Below are 21,630 nucleotides of genomic sequence, written 5' to 3'. Positions count from 1 at the left end.
TGCAGGTGGCCCCCGCGGGGCCAAGGAACAGCGGCCTGGATAGAGGCTAAGAGCTACGAGAACGTGTATATAAGGACTGCGGAAGGCCCTCCCAGCTGTGGAGGACCAGAATCCAGATGTTTTGCAACCCTAGTCCTCCTGTGTATTGCCTGCGGACCACGTGTGGGAGACCTCTTCACTCTGTCCCAATCCACGCACTGACACTCGTGCCATAGGAGTAGACAGTTTGCTCATCTTGCCTCCCCTTGCCCGGATTCAGACTCGGCTACATGATAGACGTTCACTGACATTGATGAGTCGTTAAACAATTTATTCTCGCGCGCCTTGTCGATGCACACTGGCGCCGCTTGCATGAAAGGTGCAATGATTAGTTCCCTACCAATTTTTCTCATAGGCCCACATTATAGACAAAAACAACTCTGCGTAGTATGGTTTAGCTGATCTTCGGATAGTGGCCCATGATGCTGGCTGGAAGACCCACGAAGATGCCGGGATGTATCCACACACGGTTCACAGCGTCACCACAAAATCTGCCAATATCGTAAGACATCCGTCCAGCCCCTCCTGCTCCCATCCCAAGAAGATTAACATTTTAGTGTCTTCGTCTCCATCCCTGTAAACGAAGGGCTGGTCCTTGAGTTCTGAAGAATTCTCCACCTCCAACAGAGTGCCGTGTTGCTCTGCCCTAAGCAAATCGTCAATCTCTTTGGGGTCCTCTAAGCTGCAGAGTCTTTTTGCGACAGCCCCGGTCAGAATCAAACATGAGACCGTCGAATCGTCCAGCAGGAACGCAGGCCGGATGCGGCACAATACCCAGAGAGGGCCCCACGCTTTGTCGGTTGTTGCGTCTCTCAACATCAGCGAGTAGCCAGTCCAACCGAGCTCGTCCGGCGTACTGCAATACTTCACTCTGTGAATGCTGTGATCGGGATATTTGCTTGTGACGCGTCCTTCTGCGTTCAGATAGTCTTCGACGCGCGTTTCGAGCGGCCTTTGCGACCTTTGCGACCCTCTGGTCTTAACTGAACAGTGCGGGTGGAAATCTAGTCTCCTGATTGGCAGTTGTGTTGCCGTTCCGACCCGATCTGACTGGTATCGTGTTTGACGTGGATTTTGGAGTAGATAGAACTGCGTCATTTCGAACGCCAGGGCCACCAGTTCCTTTACCTTAAAAGCCATCATTTCAAATTCTAGCACTGTTTGGGTGTAATCCCTGACAAACAACTTCAAGCTGGCGTCCAGAGGTCTAACGAGCAAGCCAAACTGGTGATAGTCAGTTGTCGTGGAGAGCGCCGCAACGTAAAGAGTCTTGGAAAAGCCACCATCTTGAGCTATAATGCTCCCGAGTTCAGCTTTCAACCTGTTATCATAGACGCACTTGTCATACAGTCTGTCGATAGAAGCCAGGGGTGCGTGGAGCTGCAGGCCCTTGTTCGTCATGGCGAAGGGCGTCTCCAACGATGATATGCGGGTCCATGCTGCGCGATGTGTGGATACATGTGAAAACTCCCGTGGGCTTCGGGCCAGAGGGCCTCTCAGAGTACGATGCTCATCGTCTGATGTCTTCCAAAAAAAAATTGATGGACTATCGTCAACTTTCATGATTTCTTCTTGCAACCGCAGGAAGGCTTTCGACCCTTCACCGTAGAGAAGCGGCATGTTGATATCGAACAGGCCCATGAGGCAGTAGGCCATGTCTTCTACCCTCGACGTTTGGCGGTGTGCAGCCCAACTCATCTTTATCCCTACGCTCATGTCTCCGAAAAGGCCATCGATCAAGTGATCCCGGTCGATGGAGAGAAACCCCGAAAGAACTTGCGCGTGCTCTTCCTTGGTGCCCATGGCCGTCCAATCTGCGGTGTAGAAACCGACATTTGCGGGCGCGAGGACTTCCTGGAGAGTCCAGCCCCGGGTGAACCACCTGCAGTGACCTATGTCGTCCATCGAGGCCGACCCTGGGCTAGGCTTATAGTCTTGGAGGTAGACCAGGCATAGCTCTGAATCGCGATACCAGGAAAACATGGAATTGATGGCCTCGGACAGCTCGGCGCTGCTGGACTTGTCGATGCAGCATGTGTCGATCCAGGTATAGGAATAGCCCAGCTTTCGACTCTCCGCAGCACACGCCTGGATCTTTTGGTAGCCGGCTTTGCGCCGCACCTCGTCGGTGGGGTTCAGCATTTGCTGGTGGGTGATCTCCTCAGCTTCCCATGTGTGTGAGAGGATGGAGTACTTCGGAATGGAGCCGAAGAAACAGTGGAGGGTGAGGTCATCGGTTTTGAGAAGCCACATCTTGGTGATTTGTGAGTTTGGACCTTGGGATGAGCGGTATGATTTCAAGTTGAGAATGTGGTGGTATCGAGGCGGAAAGAAGATATCTTAAGAGGCCATTAGGCGCTGACCCCCCTGGCAAGGCTGCATGACCTGCATGAGAATGTATGCTGCGCCACCCAACAGCAAGTGGGATTCAATTCGTCACGCAATGATGGGAAAAGACGTTCAGATGGGCACAGGACAGTACGACTTTTCACAGGCAGTTCCTCGGTCATTGGGGCACCTCACCATAGGAGGTGCTAGGTTGATGAAGAGAGCTGTAGCCGGATATGTGGCGAGATTGTAGTATCGCCTCCTGGTGCACAGATGCTCCCATTCAAGTTCACCAAGGCACTGGACTCGAACCTCAGCAGCTGACTAGCTCAGGCCGAGATTGGCACCTCACGATCGCGAAGGAGCGACTTTGGGTATTGCGAGACCGCTGAGCTGAAGTGAAGCCATCGTCTTGATAAAGCCGACGAAGAACGATCTGCCTCCGCCTGCGCGAGTCATGCGCCTACCGCCGGCTTCGGAACTTGAGCCGAGGGTTGACGACCCTGACGCGGGGCAATCAGCTTAGTTGGGCGAACATGGCCACCAGCCTTAGCGAGCATCCTGCGACGGACGCCGAACGCGAAACGACAGCACACTTCGGCCCCGCGATTCGGCTCGCCGCCCCGGCCCATCATTGCTTCCCTCGGCGCAGATGGAGCGAGAAGAGTCGGCATCGGCCGAGCCGCAGCCTGGCAAGGTCGCCCGGTCGGCCGCTGCGTGAGTTTGGCCCCATGCCCCCGCCCGTGGCCCGAGACTCGGCTTGGCTTTGCGTGAGGGCTACCCTGCCATGCGAGGACGTAATTGACGTATCCCAGGTGCCATACGTGCCGGAGCAAGAAGGTCAAGTGCTCGGGGAGCTATCCGTGTCGGTATTGCTCGAAGCGAAACCTTGAATGCCAGTTCCCAGGACACGGCAAACGAAAGTTGTTTTCCGTCTCGTGAGTGCTGTCATGATTCCTGCGCATGTCACTTTGTTCAGCTGCTGATTTGGGTAGGGATATCCAGAATCTCGAAGATCGTCTGCAATTGTACGAACAACAGAGCGGCCAGCCGTCGGCCAAGGTAGCACGAGGTGAGCAGCCTTCCCGCGTGGTGTGCCCGCACCTCACCATGACACGATGCTCATCGATCATCTAGTCGCACGATCCGAAAGCGAAGGCCATGTAGTTTTATCGTCCACAGTATCTGTCACCAACGATGGCACCCGTCAACCGGAGACCCCCTCGCCTGCGTATGGCTTCCGGACCGACCCCAACCGCCACGGCCGCACATCGAGCTATCCTATCAGCGCCTCACACACAACACCATCCGCCGACCCCGCAGGGGATGCCATCAGCTCCAGCTACGATCTGCGGACCGATGTGCGAAGTCTGCTCGCCTCGCGCCCGAGCCTGCCCTCACACCCAAGTCACGACGAACGCGGCTCCCTCCAGCCGGGGCGCCCGTCATCTCGCCCGCACCGGACGATCCTCGACATGCTGCCGCCAGAATCAGACGCCGCGTTCCTCGTCGAGACGCTCCTCTCCTTTGTCGGGGTCTCGCAGCAGTTCTTCGATCCTCGGGACGTGCTGGACCAGGTCGACCAGCTCTACGAGAATCCCGACAAGCTGAAGCAGGACTCGATCCTGCGCTTCTGCGAAACCATTCTGGTGCTTGCCGTGGGCATCCAGTTTGCAGTCAAGTCAACAGAGCGGAAGAAGAACCCCGGGATCGAGCTTTTTGACTTTGCCATGGGCTCTCTGCCGAGCGTGTCGACCTGGCGCGCAACGAGCACGCCGATCATGGGCATCCTCGGCCTGGCGGCTGTCTACCTGCAGAACCTCGACCGAAAAGACGACGCATACTTCTACGTCAGTACCGCCCGAGACCGGAAGATGGCGCCCCCCAAACTAACACGCAGCAGTCAAGCACAGCGTTGCGGCTGGCGATATCCTGCCGCCTGCATAAGAAGGCCCATACGCGACGTCAGCTGCAGTCGGAATGGGTCAAGTCGAACAGACTCTGGTGGACGATCTACATGCAAGACAGGTACATGATCCGTCTCGAAACACGTCCGAAGGAAGAACTGACGATGGCGCGGAAGACGCCTAGCAGCAGCGACAGAAAGCCCTTTGGGCATCGAGGACGACGCGATCACGATCGAGGCGCCGTTTCCGTCATTCGGCTTCCAGTCGCCTGATGCCATCAACATCAATGTCAGCCTGGCTCGCGTCAGCGGCCAGATCTACTCCAGTATGCGACCTTGTCCGAATGCGTTTTGTGGAAATTCTGCTGACGGAACCCAGCAATCTATGGCTGCCACATGATTCGACAGGATGCGTTCGTGATCCGCGTGCAGGCTGTGATGCGATCCCTCCACAAGATTGCCCGCAGCATGCCCTCCGAGTTCTCGCTGGACTTCGGGGCGCCTGTTCTGAAAGTGACCAGAACGGCAGCATCACTACACTTGATGCTCTACCAGGTCAGTAGTCTGCATGAAACGTCTGCGTAGGGACGCGGCTGACATTGGCCGTCACAGCCCTTGATGTACGCTGCGCGACCGCTGCTGCTCAGAGCGGCAAAAGGTGTCATCGGCCACCAGACGCAGAGCAGTGGCTTGGACGAGCCCCTGCTGCAGTCTCTCATCAAGCCGTGCCTGGCCGCTGCTCGTCGAAGCCTCATGATTCTGACGGCCATGCAGAACCAGGGCATCCTTGGTGCGTGACCAGACCAACCCCCTCTCTGCCCACGTCGGCATCCCGCTAACAAACCCGTCAGCGATGTACGGCTTCTTCGACCTGGACGCCATCTTCTCCGCAGCCTTCAGCGTCATACTCGACAGCGTCATGAACACGCACGCCAGGACAGCCAACTCGACCTGGCTCAACAGCGCGTGCCATCTGCTCCTCGTCATGGGGGAGTGCGGCAACGCTGCCGCCGCATCACGCAGGGTCGAGATCCTGCGCATATGCGAGCACCTCTCGCTGCCCTTTGAGCCCGACGAGCACAACAGGTCGATCCCGGGCGACGGCACCAAGGCAGCCGACGCCGTCAACCGCGTCGACGACGTCGCCGCCACGCTGACGTCCCTGCGCCAGGGGAACCTGCCTCCGTACAGCACGGCGCCGCCGTCCTCCGAGTTCTCCGGGGCGGCGCAGACGATCGGCATGGCCGGGCTCACGGACGACACGGTCAGTCCGTTTGCCCAGCTCGAGGACATGTTTGACATCCAGGCGTTCCTCGGATCGGATGAGCAGCCGAGCGGCGAGGCGCAGTTGTCGGAGCATGTGGCGGCGACTGAGGGCGCGACGATCGATGATGGCGATTTCTCCTGGCTGTACCAAGATTCTGATTTCGCGTTGACGGGCGCGGACATGACGGACTGGGAGGTGTTTGGGCGGTATCTCAATCTTTCGTAATGGCATCATTTCATTCAAGGCCCCAGCAAATGGGCGGGTATCGCTGTCTACGCCTTTCGTATCTTTGTTTCTTCCAGCGCCACAACATCCTTGACTGCTGCGCTCATAAACTTGGCCATCATGGACATGTCGTGCTGGACCACGATCCACCGGATACCGTACTCGTGGATGCACTTGTGAATGATGTCCGGGCGGTCGTAGATACCGGCGAGGGCGAGAAGTCGTCCGTGGCGTTTCGCAGCCTGGGAAATCTTGCGTATAGCACCGTCAAAGACGGGACTGTCCCATTTTCCGGGAATGCCGAGCTCAATAGACAGGTCGTTTGAGCCGACCATGATGACGTCGACGCCTTCGACAGAGGCAATGTCGTCGATGCGGTCCACGGCTTCGGGGCTCTCAATCATGACAAACACTGAAGACAGCGACGCGTTACCGACCTCGATGACCTTGTCGACAGAGGCAGACTTGTAGCCGAAGTGCGGCAGCGTGCCAGTAATGGATCTCTTGCCGAGCGGAGGGAACTTGCACGCTCTGACAGCTTCTTGGGCTTGCTCTGCTCTCGCATCAGTATACTCTGCGCAGTCGCTTCAACGAGGCGGGCCCGTAGCATACCGATAGTGTCGACGTGGGGAAAGATGACACCCTGGGCGCCGCCGTCAAGAACCCGTTGCACGAAACCTCGCCCGACATGGCCCGGCACCCGCACAAAGGGCGAGATGCCGGCTGTCATGGACGTGACGCAGAGCTCGCTGGCCGTGCCGAGGGACAGGGTGGAGTGCTCGAGATCGATGAAGATGCCGTTGAAGCCGGCGTTTGCGACGAAGCGAGGGGTCTCGAGGGCTGTGAGGACTTTAATGCCGAAGACCTGAGCATATCAGACGTCGATCGTAGGAGGAGAAATGTAGTGTTACGTGCCTTGCAGACCTTGTCTTGGGCGGCGAGCTCATTGAGACGATTTGGGTAGGCGGACATGATTGCGACGTGTCCGAGACACACAACTGGGCGACCACAAGGCTTGTTGCTCAAAAGAACGAGGATAATGGTGAAGGTGTAAGTAAAGCTGATTGTCAGAATGCCAGTGGTCTTACATGACTCTGACTCTGGGACCCATTCGGCATCTTTGGCGTCGGGGACGGATGCCGAGATGGCTTCGGTCGCTCACCCCGATGGTGGGCCTCCAAGACGAGTCCCATTCTTTTCGTCATATTCGCTTTTAATCAGACCTCGAGCAGATGATACAATTGACGTCGCTGGCTCTCGTCGGAATAAGTCGCAAAGACGACGGGACGAGGCTCATGAGAGTGTAACCTCTTGCGTCGAAGGTCTGTTGATGACCGACCCCTGGACCGACGTCCCTCGACCTGCATCAGCTGAACCCCATGCCCACCACAAGGCCCGCGGCGACCAATCTAATTGTACGACCCCAGCACATATTGCGGCACGGAAGAATACCCCGCCCACCAGCAGCAAACATGAACGCGCAAGAGCCGCATGTATGATGCAGAGGGAACGGAAACCTCTCACGTTAGCGGCCACTATGAGGGCACGCGGCTCGTCTCTCGCCCACGATGCGCCTCCTATACGCCAAGACGTACGAGCTCCATGAATTCTTCGCCGGGGACGTGCCGCCCTACGCGATCCTGTCGCACACGTGGGCCGACGATGAGGTGACCTACCACGACATCAAGAACATCACCGGCTGGGCCAAGCCGAAGAAAGGGTTCCCCAAGATTCAGTGGGCGTGCCAGGAAGCGACGGTCAAGGGCATCGACTACGTCTGGGTCGACACGTGCTGCATAGACAAGTCGAGCAGCGCCGAGCTCAGCGAGGCCATCAACTCGATGTACCAGTGGTATCGTGACGCGCAGGTTTGCTACGCCTACCTCGAGGATTTTCCGGCGCAGGACCAGCCGGTCAAGGCAGTCGAACCGGGCCAGGTCAGAAAGGTGGACTACACCGTCTTCCGGCAGTGTCGCTGGTTCACGCGGGGCTGGACGCTGCAGGAGCTCTTGGCGCCGCCGCTCGTCAAGTTCTTCTCGTCCAACTGGGTGTCGATCGGCTCGATCGGCGTGGGCCGGTCCAAGGCGGCGAGCGGCAAGATCACGGACGCGCTGACGGGCGCGACGGGCATCGACGGTGCCTACCTCACGCACAGCCTGCCCCTCGAGGATGCCAGCGTCGCGACCAAGATGTCGTGGGCGTCGCGGCGAACGTGCACGCGCGTCGAGGACACGGCCTATTGCCTGCTGGGCCTCTTCGGCATCAACCTGCCGCTGCTCTACGGCGAGGGCAAGCGGGCCTTTCAGCGGCTGCAGGAGGAGATTTGGCGCGAGACGGACGACCACTCGCTGCTCGCGTGGACCGTCGCGCCCGGCGACCCGCGCGCCTGGTCGCTCGGCAGCGTCTTTGCCGAGTCGCCGCTTGACTTCCGCTTCGCCGGCGCCATCGCCCGCACCGGCGACGAGCGCGGCGTGCCCTCGGCCATGACCAAGATGGGCCTCAAGCTCGACCTCGTCAGCGTGCCGCGGCCGCACCCCGAGACGTCGTTCCTGTTCGGCCAGCCGACGCACACGCTGCTGCTCAACTGCCGCCTCGGCGACCGTCGCCTTGCCGTGCTCGCGCTGCTGGATCTGCCGGACGGGCCGTTTGAGAGGCCCTACACACTGTTCACGCGCATCGCGACACCGAGTCAAGTTCGCGAGTCGCTGCCGGAGCGGGGTTCGGACGCGTCTGATGGCACGCCGGGAGACGTGCATGAAGGGGCGGAACTCGACACGGTCATCGTGCGCAAGAATGTCACTGGACGCCGCAAGGCCGTGCTGCACCTCGACCCGGGCCACGCCGAGGTCATGCTGCACGGCATGCTGCTCGACGAATTCCACTTGAGCTCCCACTTTGACGCCCTTGACACGTCGATACCGGTCCCTGCCAAGTACAGCTACAAGGCCGCGCAGACCATCGCCATCCAGGGCGGCAACGACATGTGCCAGCCGCTGACGCACCTCGAGTGCCTGCTGGTGCCGAGGGCCAGCGTTGGCAGCGAGGGCAACACTCGCGAGCTGATTGTGCTGAGCTGCGTCATTGGCATGCCTGGCGTCGGCGACCGCGCAGGGTGGAAGATTGCCATGGCGTTCAGCCGGTTTTGTTTCGAGGATGGGTCGCATCAATTCTACAGTGGTGTTGATTCAGATGCGGCGAGGGCTTTGCCTGAAAAGTCACGAGAGGATGCAGGGCCCGAGGCGCCGGATCTCTTCTTGATGGACGTCACGCCTGAAGCCCCTTGCGATGGGATGGATCTTGAGGGCCTGGCCTTTCAACGGTTCCGACAAAGCCTGGCGGGACATTTCAGTCGCATACAGAAGAGGGCGGTCAACATCCGAGGTCTGCTGACGACGGCGAGGATTGAAGTCAATGGGAAGGGTACGCTGGTGGCCCAGCTCTACCGAGATGGGGATCGGGGGGCCGAGACACACACGCCCGAGGGTCGGCACGGGTTTACGGTCCTCCTTTCGTTGGAGAGTCAAGGAACGGCGGCTGCATAACGGGGGGCCCGGCGTTTTTGTGCGGCAGATCGTGATGGGCATCTCGATCTTGCCACGAGAATTCCGGTGTGAACGACGGCCGAGCAACCAGGGCTCGCAAGGCGAATTCGAGGGGGGCGAGAAGAAGAAGAAATAATGATACAGTCGTCCGATGCTATGATGGGCTCCGCAAGCCGGCAGCCGTACTCCTCCATGGAAAGCCGAGTGATACCTGCACCGGCCTACTATTCCTAATACAAACCAGTACACTTGAATTTGAGTAGATCCTTGGCGACGACTTCCTTCTCCATGGTCAGGAGCTTTGGCAGGTCCCACATGGAGCTGACCCAGCGGCCGCCGAGCCAGTCACGCTTCTGGCTCGTCAGGAAGGGCAGTGAGTGGCCGATGAGCTCGGGTGTTTCTGTGAGCCGGACTGCTGGGCGTCAGCAATGCTCCGCGAGCCTTTTGTGAAGGGGACCTACACTTGTACTTCTCTGGCAGCTTGTCCGACAAGCCCGTTGACACAGCCCCTGGGTGAACCGAATACGCCAGCACGCCCTGGCAGGTCAGTCTCTCTGCTGCACTTGTTTCTCCAGGGCCAATGAGGGGAACCGACCTGCGATGCATATTCGTCTTGCAAGAATTCGGTCAATCGCACGAGCGCGAATTTACTCAGAGAATACGCCCCGCTGCCGCCGCCGATGAAATGGGCCGCGATGGACGTCAGCGTCACGACGGTCCTGTCGCCGCCACCGCTGATCATGATGGGCACAAAGGCACGGCAGCAGCGATACGTGCCCCAGTAGTTGACGTCAAAGGTGCGCATCAAGTCCTCCTCGTCAGCTTCGAGCAGCTGCGCAAAGGAGGCCATGTAGCCGGCGTTGCAGACGAGGATGTCGAGGCGGCCGGCCCATGCGTCGTCGAGACGGGCGGCGGCAGCGCGCACGCTGGCGGCGTCGGTGACATCCATGTCAAGGGCGAGGACTTCGGGGGCCGGATGTGACTCCTCCTCGGCGGCGGCGAGCAGGAGGTCGGTTGTCGTGGTCAGGTCTGTGCGAGCAGCGAGGGCGATGCGCGTGGCACCGGCGCGGGCATAGCCGATGGCAATGGCGCGGCCGAGGCCTTGACTTGCGCCGGTGATGAGGACTGACTTCCCTGCGTGGGGGGAGTGGCGCGGGTGAATTTCTGGGTAGGCGTCATGGTGAATGTTGGGGCCGGTGAAGAGGTCGACTGGAGTGCAGGTTAGCTGGGGATCCTCGGTGTGGTTTCTGGCGGAGCATCTCGTTCAGGTGTCATTGAGGTGTCGTGTCGAGATGGCTTACTCTGTCGAGGCGGCAGGCCCGAGGCGTCGGTTGGTATCGTGTGAAGTGGCATTTTTGACGGTTCGACGGTTCGACGGTTCGTCGGTTCGAATTTCTCTCTCTCTCTTCTTCTTCTTCTCTTTCTCTCTCTGTCTCAGAGGTACGGCTCAGGAGGTTGAGAGCGTTGGAAAGGCCATTTGTGAGGTCATGTCACGGCACGCTTGATCCAGAGCCAAGACGTGTACAGCCACAATCGTCTGCGTCGACCAGCCAATGATGATGCAGAGACCCGTCGGCCTAAGATGAGACGGCGCAATCGTACAAGGCGGACTTGTTCCGGAGAATTGGCCAAGGATCGGTTTGCCGCGATGATGTGCATTGGCTTGACAAGCTCTGGCCTGCATCGACCTCTTCACTGCATCTGCGTTTGGTGTCGTTGGGTGTTGGGCTTTTGCTGCCTGGAGGCCCCTGCCTCGCCTCGGCCGGGGGGGGGGGGATGTCCCTGCCTCGCCTTGGGGGATGCGCTTGCTTTCCTTGGTGCCTGACCTACAACACGCACCTGCCTCTGAGGCAGGTGTCATGGACCTTGGGTACCCACATCAGGCAGGTCGTCGCATGGATTACTAAGAAGTACATGTACATATACGCCATCACCATGGGCACAACCCAATGAAGCCTACCAGGCCGTCCAGCGGCCTCACTCGTGTCGTTCCAAGTAAATCGTCTCTGCTGGGCGCCTGACCTTCATCGCCTACACTTTTTCACCTTTCGTCTCAAAGAGCACAGCTATTCACCCACGACAAATAGACCATCAACGATGGTTTTGATAAAGATGGTAATCGGCCCTGCTGGCTGCTACACCTCTCCCTGCACAAGAAGGCAACAATGAAAGTATTTACGAAGCCCAAAATGAACAAGGCCAGTCAGAAACCGAGGGATGCCTGGAAGTGAGGTCGAGAACCACAAGGGCTCGTCCGGGGTGTGGCCACACAACTATTCTCGCCCAACCTATTCGTGTATCTTTCAAGATCTCAAACACATAGCCGCCAGTGCTACCGATTGAACCTCGACGGCTGGCAAAGTCTGTCCTGCAACTCATCACTCCCTCTCCTGATGCAAGCTTCGCATGGTGAATTGGTGGAGGCCAGCCAGATCATCCATGCTCTTGACGGCGTGGACCAACTCCCCGAAAAGGGTGTTGTGCTGGTCACTCGTCTGCGCGCCGACCAGAACCATGAAGATCGTGCCGGTCTTTCCGCCAAGGTCACGCACAGGATAATCGTTCTCGAGGCCCCAGCCGTAGCCCCAAGGAATGGAGCCTGGGTCGTCGGCATCGGCTCTTGACAGGAGATCCTTCACGTGCTGGGTCTTCTTGTCTTTCTCGTCGGCTGAAATGTCCGAGGGGAAGTAGCCGGCAATGATTCGAGTGATCGGCGACCCGAGCACATCTGTCGACGGCAGGACAGTAACGTGCTTGGTGAACTCGCCGTGGGTACAGACCTTGGGAATATCCTTGACAGCCTCAGCCCCGTGGCTTCGACATGGTTAGCGCGGTTTCTCAATGACGGTGGGTGCGAAGGAGCCAAACGACATACGTCTTTGCAAAGTCGATGTGCTCCTGGACCGAGTTCCAGTCGAAAAAAGCCCAGACCTTGGATGAGTCCTCCTCTTCGAGACCCCAGAAGATACGCTGCGGGCCGCCGGGCTTGGTGAGGACGGTCTTCCAGACGCCGGGGAGGACGGTGCCCTCCGGGGTGCTGGGATCCGTGATCGACAAGCCAGGCTTGACGCCCATGCAGCCGACTTCAGTGATGGTCATGTTGGATTGCAAAGTTGTCTTGTCACTTTGATTGTGCTTGCTTGGGGGCATACCCGATGTTCTCGTCTGGGAACTACGAGATCGCTTATATGTCTCCGGAATTGAAAGGCTGCCTAATTCCACGCGTCAATGTGAGCATAGCAACGCAATCGGATGACGATGCGCATATCTGACACTGGGTACATTTACAAGCTAGGCAGACGTGCACGCTTCCACACTGCTGCCCGAGGCGCATCCTGTTCCATTGTTGGACATTCCCGGATAAGGTCGATAAGCTTCTCGTGAGTGACGTGAATAGGCAGCAGGTAAAATATGTCAAACTGGATCAATTCGATGTCCTCTCAAGACCTTCCGTGGAACTTGCGGTCTCGGGCGGAAGTTTACGGTCGCCGAAATGTGTCAAGACTTCGAGATTTACACGCGTGAGTGATAGGCGCGCATGACATGGTCGCAGCTGCTTCTATTGGACAGGGTCACAGGGAACCCGACCAGCTCGGTATAGCTCATGGCAAAATTTGAGACGATAATCTCGGCGTCGAACGAGTGAACATGGCATTCGCGCAGGGGCGTTGTTGAGGTTGTGAGCAAGACATTGGGACAGCGAGAAAGCTTGCGCGACATCTTCGCAAACACCAACCCAACGCCGGCTGCCAACAATATCTAAAGATCTACCCCTGCGGACAGCCGATAGAACTGAGCGTCCATCCGAAAGCACTGAGGAGTCTTTATTGAAGAGATCGACTCACGGCTCCGTAAGCTCGAGTACTTGGACCTACGCCCCAGAGCTCGATCAAGAGAACAAACAGCTTGGAGCTGTCCATTCAGCACCGCTACAGCAGAGGTTGGCGCAGGATTTGCAAGCAAGCCATGCCAAATCGGACCAAATGTGTCACTGTCAAAAGGGTGGTTTGGCAATGAATAATGGACAAGCAATACGCCTGATGGCCCCTAGGTAGCTTCGGAGACGTGCGATGAGGCCTGCCATTCTCCTTCTCGTCTGGACCTCTGACCGTATAGATGTATACATGATACTGCCGACGCTCGTCACCCTGAGCTGCCGGTGAACTCTAGGCTCCCGGCCTTGGGCCCGTCGTCATGACACCAAAGGCACAAGATTGACGAGCGACCAGCCGGACTTTTGAGGGGAGACCCACACATCTTCGGGAAATACAAGGCATTGACAAATTAGCTTCTCGGGCCTATACGGTAAACGAAGACGAACCGAGCAGCACTGAACGAACGAGACTAAAAGTCCAGGTCTTCCGATAAAGATCATTCCCCGTCACCCCCATTCCCGGGGTTTCGGGCGTCCGAAACTGCGAAACAACGGCCCACCTTTGCTGACTTGGTCTACCTAATTCCGCGCCATCTCCATCATCCAACGTCTAGACGAATCGTGCATTACTAGCGTGAAGGGGCAATCTGCGATCTAGACGAATCTTGCATAGTCCGCTTGTCAGGGGTACGTTGATAACGATTGGCATGGCGCGCCTTGGCTTCCCTCAGCACTCTCACGGAACCCATCAGAGCCCCTGTTAGCCATCCGTCCTCCCTCGACGTTACCTCTGACCAGAATCAACGGGGCAGATCCACAACCATCCCGTGAGCTTGTTTCTCCGTTATACGAAAGATGCATTCATGGTCCCACATCAGACGACGTGTGTTAAGATAGTGCTAGTATTGTTGTATTCTGCGACTCGATGTGATAAAACCCCCGAGATGCCACAATAATTCTTTCCATTGATTTGAACATGAGCAGTCAAGACGCGATCACAACATCTCCCTGCCTGTGAAAAAGGGACTGTTGTAACCCCCAGTACAGCCATGGCGACACGTATCCAAACTCCCAATGGGTAAGACCTCATAGCGACAGCTGCCTTAAAAATTGGCATCCGCTGACTTCTTTTCCAGGCGTGAGTACAGCGACCCCAATTCTGGCAAACATCCCGACAGTCCGAACGGCACCCCAAGACAACGTACAACGACCACATCCAAAAAGGAAAACGGTGGGAAGAGTTCGAAGGAAGACAAGTCCACCGCAAGCCATTTTGGTCTTCAAGAAACAGAGGGCACCCAGCGTACATACCGCAAGGGTGAGCTTATCGATGGCTGGGAGGTCGGGACGAACCCCAAAGTCGATACCTCGGGTGTCTTCGAATTCGGAGGCTCAGCTGGTGTCTTATCCCTGATGATCGGGTTCCCCTTGCTGATGTGGTACATGTGGATTGGCGCCGCTTGCTATGACGGCAACATTCCCTGGCCTGAGGCGAACCAGAGCTGGGCAGAGTTTGGTCACCATCTCAGCCACCTTGTGTATACCGACGCCTTCCCGACCCTACGCGCTTGGCGCATCTACTGGTCATTTTTCGTCTTCGAGGCTATATCCTACTGTGTCTTGCCGGGGGTTTGGGGCTGGGGGAAGCCTCTTCCTCACGAGGGTGGTAAGCAGTTGAAATACTACTGCAACGCCTACTTTACGTTTCACTTTACGATCGCTATTATGGCTGCCCTCCACTTCACTGGCATCTTTCGGCTATACACCGTTATCGACGAGTTTGGGCCTTTGCTGACGGTAAGTATCCTGAGTGGCTACCTTGTAGCTACTATCGCCTACCTCTCGACTCTGTTGAGAGGTGCGCAACATCGTATTTCTGGCTATCCTATTTACGACTTTTTCATGGGTGCCGAACTCAATCCTCGCATGTTTGGCATCTTGGATTTCAAAATGTTCTTCATGGTGCGAATTCCCTGGTTCATCATATTCGGCCTCTCCTGCGGTGCCGCAGCCCGCCAGTATGAGAGGTACGGGTACGTCTCTGGCGAGGTGCTTTTCCTGGTGGTCGCGCACTACCTCTACGCCAATGCCTGTGCCAAAGGCGAGCAGCTCATAATATCCTCTTGGTAAGTGCATTTCCAACTACACGCGTGGCCGTGCTAATATGAATAGGGATATATACTACGAGAAATGGGGCTTCATGCTTATCTTCTGGAACCTAGCCGGCGTTCCCATGTCGTATTCACACTGTACCATTTACTTGGCGAACCACCATCCGTCCGAGTACAAGTGGAACTCTGTCGCGCTCGTTGCCCTGTACATCTCGTACTTATTCGCGTATTGGATCTGGGATACCACGAACAGTCAGAAAAATGGCTTCCGAGCCGAGGAACGTGGCCAACTGGTCAGTCGGAAGACCTTCCCTCAGCTACCGTGGCAAACCGTCAAGAACCCCAAGACCATCACGTCGGACAAGGGAGACGTCATCATGGTTGATGGATGGCTGGGCTATGCTCGGAAGATCCACTATACGTGCGACGTCTACTTTGCTCTGTCGTGGGGCCTGATTACTGGCTTCCGGAGCCCGTTCCCTTGGTTCTATCCCGTCTTCTTCTCCATCATGGCCATCCACCGCGCTGAACGCGATCATCGCCGCTGTCGCGAGAAGTATGGTGAAGCATGGAAGCAGTACGAACGAGAGGTACCATATCTCTACATTCCGGTGAGTTCCATGCATTATCATGTTGAGAGAAGGCACGGCTAACAGATGATTAGTACGTGATCTGAGGTCTTTCTTTCAGATCTTCTTCGTATCAACGCATACTAGGGCTGAAAATGGCAATATTCGTCTTGCTCAATCATTGGGTCAGCGCTGCTAGTCAACATCCAGTGACACGGGGCAACCTAGACAGATAGCCGGTTCTTTCGACACACAAAAAGGCCAGACTCTCTCTCTCAGCCATAAGTCTTGGGTCTAGACTGTGACAAGCTAGGAAAGGCCCAACATAGATAGAAAGAAAAATCTTGCCGAACTGCGAATACTTTGAGTGACTAGCTGCCTGGGTTTGATAGTAGGGAACTGCCAGTAAATCCTCATCTTCACTCCCAGTAATGCTGGCAACAAGAGCACTTCCAAGAAGCCAGACCTAAACCACTGTGGTTTTCATACAACCTTTGAGAAACTTCGGCGAGGTAACAATGTTTTCACTATGTGGGCAAGCGGTTATAGAGCGGAGAGAACAGTTAAGGCGTATGTATGAACCCATCCCCGGGGGGCGCGCGCCATAGCAAGTCATAAGAATCCGAGCTGCCTACTTATCAGTTTGTTTTAAGGTTTGATCATCTGTTGATGCCTAGAAGAATAGAGGATCGGGCGCGTAGCGCTTGGCTGTCTGAACCCCGTCATTTGGTTGTAAAGCCTTTCTGATTAAGAGCGGGTAGTAAGTGAATTAAATTGCTCCAGGTAGGTTTGCACACTAGAACATCATCAATGAACACTTCGAAGCCCTCGACGCAAGTCCTGAGAGCATGCGCGATAACTAGCTTCACCGGTCTCGTCTCATAAAACTTGTGGATTTCGGAATGATTGCAAAGCTCGGAACTTGTCGCCGTGGAGAATATATCGTGCACTTCTCAACGAATATTTATTGTCAGCGTGTGCAGATTAATGCAACACAGAAAGAAACCATGGTTTCATAGACGTGGACGCTCTAGTCCAAAAATGGCGAAAAGGTCATCGTGACTCCACACGACGTAGACTCAACACTACCACCATGACCAAGCATTGCAATCGATTTGGGAGATCGTGATTAATAAATAGCCGTCTTTCGACACGTATGCGGCGCAAAGTGTCGTGATCTCGGAAAGTGGCTTTGTTGCTTTGAAATCTGTCCTTGGTCATTTCTTCAAGAGATTTCAAAACCGTCAACTTCACCCAGTCTCCATGGCAGGATACTTAAACTGGCGATTCTGCTTCCAACTCCATACGACCTTCAAGACAAATTATCCGACAATCACAACTCCATATATCAGATTTAAATCCCCCAAGTCTCACGCACATTGTTCAATCCGGAATTTCCAATCCGAGACAACCAACTCATCAATGTCTCGCTACGCTAAAGCCCACAAGACACCGCAGGGACCCGGGGATGCTCGTCCGACGGCCGTCCAGATAGTCAAGGATGAAGAAGCTGAAGGAAAACTTGTCGGTCAGAATATTGTCATCACTGGAGCGTCCTCTGGCATAGGTATCGAGACGGCCCGGGCTCTTGCCCTCACCGGGGCTAACCTATTCCTCACGGCGCGAGACATCCCCAAGGCCAAAGCTGCGTTGGCTGATTTTTTCGATCCTACCTGCATGGAGATCATTAAGATGGATCAAAACTCTCTGGATTCTGTCCATGCGGCTGGCAAGGTCATTCTGGATAAGACCTCTACACGAATCCACCTTCTTATCAATAACGCCGGTATTATGGGGATCCCCGAGCTTCGTCGTAGTCCAGACGGCCACGAACTTCACTTTGGGACCAACTATCTTTCGCACTTCCTGTTTTTTAAGGTCCTCGAGCCGGGTCTTTTGGCGAACGCTTCCTCGGAACTTCCATCTCGCGTCGTCAGCCTCGCATCCACCGCCCACCTTTTCTACGGCATAAGCGACACTAGTGACTACAATTTCGAGAAGACCACGTACGATGCTAATGCAGCATACGGTCAATCAAAGACGGCTGATATCTACTTGGCCAACGAAATCGAGCGCCGCTTCGGCTCACGTCATTTACACGGGACCAGTCTTCACCCTGGTATCATAGTCACCGGCCTCACTCGTCACATGCCTCCGGATGCCTTCAAGGGTATGGATTACATCTACCCTACAATGAAGAACGTCGAACAAGGTGCTGCTACCACGCTTCTCGCCGCTGTTGGGAAGAACCTGCAGCATCAGCGTGGTAAGTATCTCGTTGACTGCGACGTCGCAGAGCCGCACCTCGAAGGAGAGGACAGGCTGACCTCTAAGGGGTATGCTCCGTGGGCATTCGATCTTGAGAAAGCTTTGAGACTATGGAGGGACTCGCTCAGGCTAGTCGGACTCCCAGAGGAAGACTGAGGTTGGAGATTGCTTTCGTCTTGATATATCATGGCAGTTGAATCTGGACTCTGTGCAAATTGGGAAACTATGAAGAACCCGCATATATCAAGTAGACCATTGAGGATAAATGATCTCTCCCCCTACATGGATTTGTTGTGACAAACGGCGGTGTTCTGAGTGACCAGGGAACAGCCACAGATGACGCCTCCTTGACCAGCCTGTTAGGACCAAGTAAGCTTACTACCCGTGTATATGCTGTTTGTGGGTGCTCTCGGCACTTGCTCTTGTGGCGCAAAGCTAGGAATATTGATGAGACTGACACAGACTTCAACGCTTCCCCACATTGAAGCCCAGACGGTGATCACAGAAGGCGGGGTATACAAGTGGGGCCGTGGTGATATCTTAGGTATCTATCTCAGATATCCTGCTTTATTTAGTACCGATGTCCCACATGTTAGGGGCTTGATTAGTACCTGAAGTATAAGCTCAGCGCTACGTCCGAAGCCATGTTACATAGCTCTTCGTTTTCGAGCGTGATGAAGCTTAATCCCTGCCTCTGCGAGACCCAGTCCCACATGGATCGGGAAGCGCGGCGGTACGCAAATGCAAAAGTCCTGAGTGGAAATAAAAGGAATAGAAATACAAACTACGGAGATGCCCAGGCCTAAGCTTGCTTTGTCCCGCCGGTGTCACCGATATTGCCCTCTCCCTCGCGTCGAATTCGTCTATCATGCCGCTCCTGCGAGGAGAATTGTTCAACAGCCCCTCGACCCTCTTGGGCACAGCCTCCGGGGTGGTCCTCATCCTCCTGGTCGCCTACGTCTTGTACCAGCAATTCCTTCACCCGCTGGCGGGCTATCCAGGCCCGTTACTGGCATCTCTTACAGACCTCTGGCAGGTTCAGCAGTACCTCACCTTGCAACAGCCATACACCCTAACCCAACTCCACGAGAAGTATGGCGAGTTTGTGCGTTATGGGCCCGACAAGCTCAGCATTACGGCGAAGGAGGCCGTACCCATCATCTACCAGAAGGGTGGCCGGCGATTCCCCAAAACGGAGTTTTACGATGCTTTCGGTGGCAAAACGCCCAATGTCTTCGGAATGAGATCTGACGACGTGAGTCCTGCCACTGTGGTGCGGCCATGGCAGTCATTGTGATGTCGCTTTTGCTGACAGCCGGGGCGTTCGAAGCGCCATGCCGTCCGCCGCCGCCACATGTCGCACGGCTTCTCCATCAGCAGCGTCAAGGAAATGGAGCACTATCTCGACGCCAACGTCAAGCTTCTGCGGCATAAGATCGCCGGCTTCGCGCGAGACGGGCGCCCCTTTGACCTCAAAAAGCTCCTCCACTACTACACCATCGACGTCCTTGGCGAGCTCGCCTTCAGCCACTCCTTTGGCGTGCAGGTCTCGGGCGACGAGTCGCTGGTGCCGCGCGTTGTGCCGCACACGCTACTCGGCTCCGTCACGGGCGCCTGGCCGTCTATGACCCAAAGGCTGAAGCGGTGGCTTCCCCTCGTGCCGCACGCCGGACTGCAAGATCTGTTCCGCAGCCGCGCTGAGGTCACGCGGCTGGCGTCCGAGTGCGTCGAGCGCCGCCTGGGACAGGTCAAAGAGCAGGGCGCGGGGCACAGGCCGGACATCTTGACGAGACTAATCCAAGCGGAGAATCCCGATACGGGCGAGCACTTGCCGAGGATTGACCTCGAGGCCGAGGCGTTTGGGTTCCTGTGAGTCCCATGCCTCCCAAAGAACTCTCAAATAAGATACGAGGCCAGGAGTATCTGACACGATGGGACTCATCCCCTACCCTCAGCATTGCAGGCACGCATACCACCAGCGCCACGACCGCTCTGCTCTTTTGCAACCTCCTGCGCAACCCAGAGGCCCTAGCAGCGTGTACGCGCGAGGTCAGCGACAGTCTCCCGCTCTTAGACGACGACAGGCCCGCGTGCAGCGTCACACAGGTCGAGACTCACCTCCCGTACCTCCGCGCTTGCGTGCGTGAAAACTTTCGCCTTACGCCCGTCTTCAGCATGCCGCTGGAGCGCCACGTCACGGAGCCCGAGGGCGTGTTCATCAGCGGCCGCCACATCCAGCAGGGGGTATGTATGCCCCTTCACCTTCATGTTGAGGACGGGAACAGCCTCCATTAACATCAATGACACCAGATGGTCGTCGCTGTCTGCAACCACGCCTTCCACCACAATCCGCGCGTCTGGGGCGATGACCATGACGTCTTTGACCCTTCGCGCTGGGATGACGACGCCACGGCCACCCGTGCTCGCTACCTGATGCACTTCGGCCTCGGCTCCCGGCAGTGCATCGGCAAGACGCTGGCGCTGAGCAACGTTTACAAGCTCGCCGCCACGTTGCTGCGCGAGTTTGAGTTTGAAATCGCGAACGCAGAGGAGCGGCAGGCGGCGGCCCGCGGTGGGTTCCGCGGGAAGCTGCCTGAGATGATCAGTGTTGGAGTCAGTGATCTCAAGGGGCCGCTGATGGTGACAGCCAAGGTCAGAAATGCATCTTGAAATGCACCCTGATTCAGCTTGATTCAGGCCTTTGGATGATTTGTTTGATGTGATGTCATACTCTCAGGGATGCCATTCAGTCTGGTTCGGAATCATGGGGGAAGCAGCTTGTTTGCATAATGTTCCAGATCAACGTCTAGTTCAAACGTGCGACGAACACCATGAATGACATGGGACGGTCAATCAGATCTATCCCATCTGCAAGATATGAATGAAAGCCTGACCATCCAGGCTGCCGGACGTAACAAGAACAAAGACAACAAGAGTAAAGAGTATCGCCATCTCAACAGTAAGGAATACGCATTCCTCAACACCCAAAATGGCCATGTTACCGCGACTCTTAGCACATCTCAAGATATGATGGATGGTTGCACCCCAGACTGTAATAGGTCGCCCAACCAAGCAACACCAAGCCTCCCCTCAGAAAACCTTCGCCGCTCCTTCCTCTGTACCTTAACAACATAGCTTCGAGTCACAGCATGCGCTCCTTCCAAAACAATTATCACGGGTTATACGTGGCTAGAGCTCTTGGCCGAGCCTACGCCTCGGTAGCTACCTAGTTACCAATGGGCTTGTACTCATACGTCAAGACAGTATTTCCTTCTTTTCAAATGAGAACGTAGGTATTGATCAGATTCTCGCTTTGTCCCGCTCTCACCCAGTGCTGGAGTATACAAGGCCCTGTCCTACAGAGAGTTTCGATGACTAGTCCGTCACATACAACCCCAGAATCAGTGAATGAAGCTGCCTGCGACTCCGTTCCTGCCCTGGCCCCGACGTCCGAGTCACATCCAGCCCTCTGCTCCCCGAAATCTATAGTTTCCCTTTTTC

The 21,630-nt window shown here is 56.1% G+C and overlaps 9 protein-coding genes across 9 annotated transcripts; 5 read left to right on the top strand and 4 right to left on the bottom strand.

Annotated features, from left to right (window-relative positions):
- Window positions 1-1,246: 1,246 nt before the first annotated feature.
- D7B24_007146 (uncharacterized protein) lies at window positions 1,247-2,292 on the bottom strand (the record flags this gene model as incomplete). Its single annotated transcript, XM_028641261.1, has 2 exons — window positions 1,247-1,263; window positions 1,644-2,292. 2 exons carry the CDS (start codon window positions 2,290-2,292, stop codon window positions 1,247-1,249), a joined length of 666 nt encoding a protein of 221 aa, XP_028494699.1.
- A 727-nt stretch (window positions 2,293-3,019) lies between these two features.
- D7B24_007145 (uncharacterized protein) lies at window positions 3,020-5,765 on the top strand (the record flags this gene model as incomplete). Its single annotated transcript, XM_028641260.1, has 9 exons — window positions 3,020-3,084; window positions 3,183-3,305; window positions 3,363-3,439; window positions 3,505-4,217; window positions 4,271-4,395; window positions 4,451-4,599; window positions 4,653-4,828; window positions 4,886-5,063; window positions 5,125-5,765. The coding sequence occupies 9 exons, from the start codon at window positions 3,020-3,022 to the stop codon at window positions 5,763-5,765; spliced, it is 2,247 nt and encodes a 748-aa protein (XP_028494698.1).
- A 47-nt stretch (window positions 5,766-5,812) lies between these two features.
- On the bottom strand, window positions 5,813-6,737 carry D7B24_007144 (uncharacterized protein; the record flags this gene model as incomplete). Its single annotated transcript, XM_028641259.1, has 3 exons — window positions 5,813-6,318; window positions 6,378-6,630; window positions 6,690-6,737. 3 exons carry the CDS (start codon window positions 6,735-6,737, stop codon window positions 5,813-5,815), a joined length of 807 nt encoding a protein of 268 aa, XP_028494697.1.
- Window positions 6,738-7,333: 596 nt separating this feature from the next.
- On the top strand, window positions 7,334-9,307 carry D7B24_007143 (uncharacterized protein; the record flags this gene model as incomplete). Its single annotated transcript, XM_028641258.1, has 1 exon — window positions 7,334-9,307. One exon carries the CDS (start codon window positions 7,334-7,336, stop codon window positions 9,305-9,307), a length of 1,974 nt encoding a protein of 657 aa, XP_028494696.1.
- Window positions 9,308-9,537: 230 nt separating this feature from the next.
- D7B24_007142 (uncharacterized protein) lies at window positions 9,538-10,660 on the bottom strand (the record flags this gene model as incomplete). Its single annotated transcript, XM_028641257.1, has 4 exons — window positions 9,538-9,719; window positions 9,769-9,844; window positions 9,903-10,516; window positions 10,609-10,660. 4 exons carry the CDS (start codon window positions 10,658-10,660, stop codon window positions 9,538-9,540), a joined length of 924 nt encoding a protein of 307 aa, XP_028494695.1.
- Window positions 10,661-11,685: 1,025 nt separating this feature from the next.
- Window positions 11,686-12,406, bottom strand: D7B24_007141 (uncharacterized protein; the record flags this gene model as incomplete). Its single annotated transcript, XM_028641256.1, has 2 exons — window positions 11,686-12,121; window positions 12,183-12,406. 2 exons carry the CDS (start codon window positions 12,404-12,406, stop codon window positions 11,686-11,688), a joined length of 660 nt encoding a protein of 219 aa, XP_028494694.1.
- A 1,824-nt stretch (window positions 12,407-14,230) lies between these two features.
- Window positions 14,231-15,945, top strand: ERG4_2 (C-24(28) sterol reductase; the record flags this gene model as incomplete). Its single annotated transcript, XM_028641255.1, has 3 exons — window positions 14,231-14,259; window positions 14,318-15,307; window positions 15,354-15,945. The coding sequence occupies 3 exons, from the start codon at window positions 14,231-14,233 to the stop codon at window positions 15,943-15,945; spliced, it is 1,611 nt and encodes a 536-aa protein (XP_028494693.1).
- A 1,338-nt stretch (window positions 15,946-17,283) lies between these two features.
- D7B24_007139 (uncharacterized protein) lies at window positions 17,284-18,285 on the top strand (the record flags this gene model as incomplete). The annotated part of the gene is made up of 1 exon (XM_028641254.1): window positions 17,284-18,285. One exon carries the CDS (start codon window positions 17,284-17,286, stop codon window positions 18,283-18,285), a length of 1,002 nt encoding a protein of 333 aa, XP_028494692.1.
- A 712-nt stretch (window positions 18,286-18,997) lies between these two features.
- D7B24_007138 (uncharacterized protein) lies at window positions 18,998-21,264 on the top strand (the record flags this gene model as incomplete). Its single annotated transcript, XM_028641253.1, has 5 exons — window positions 18,998-19,384; window positions 19,460-19,998; window positions 20,085-20,373; window positions 20,440-20,781; window positions 21,031-21,264. 5 exons carry the CDS (start codon window positions 18,998-19,000, stop codon window positions 21,262-21,264), a joined length of 1,791 nt encoding a protein of 596 aa, XP_028494691.1.
- Window positions 21,265-21,630: the final 366 nt, after the last annotated feature.

Source organism: Verticillium nonalfalfae (assembly GCF_003724135.2).
Source record: "Verticillium nonalfalfae strain VnAa140/NRRL 66861 chromosome Unknown scaffold_55, whole genome shotgun sequence".
NCBI lineage: Eukaryota > Fungi > Ascomycota > Sordariomycetes > Glomerellales > Plectosphaerellaceae > Verticillium > Verticillium nonalfalfae.
Note: the sequence above shows the minus strand (reverse complement) of the source record. Positions and strands in the feature narration are given on the sequence as shown.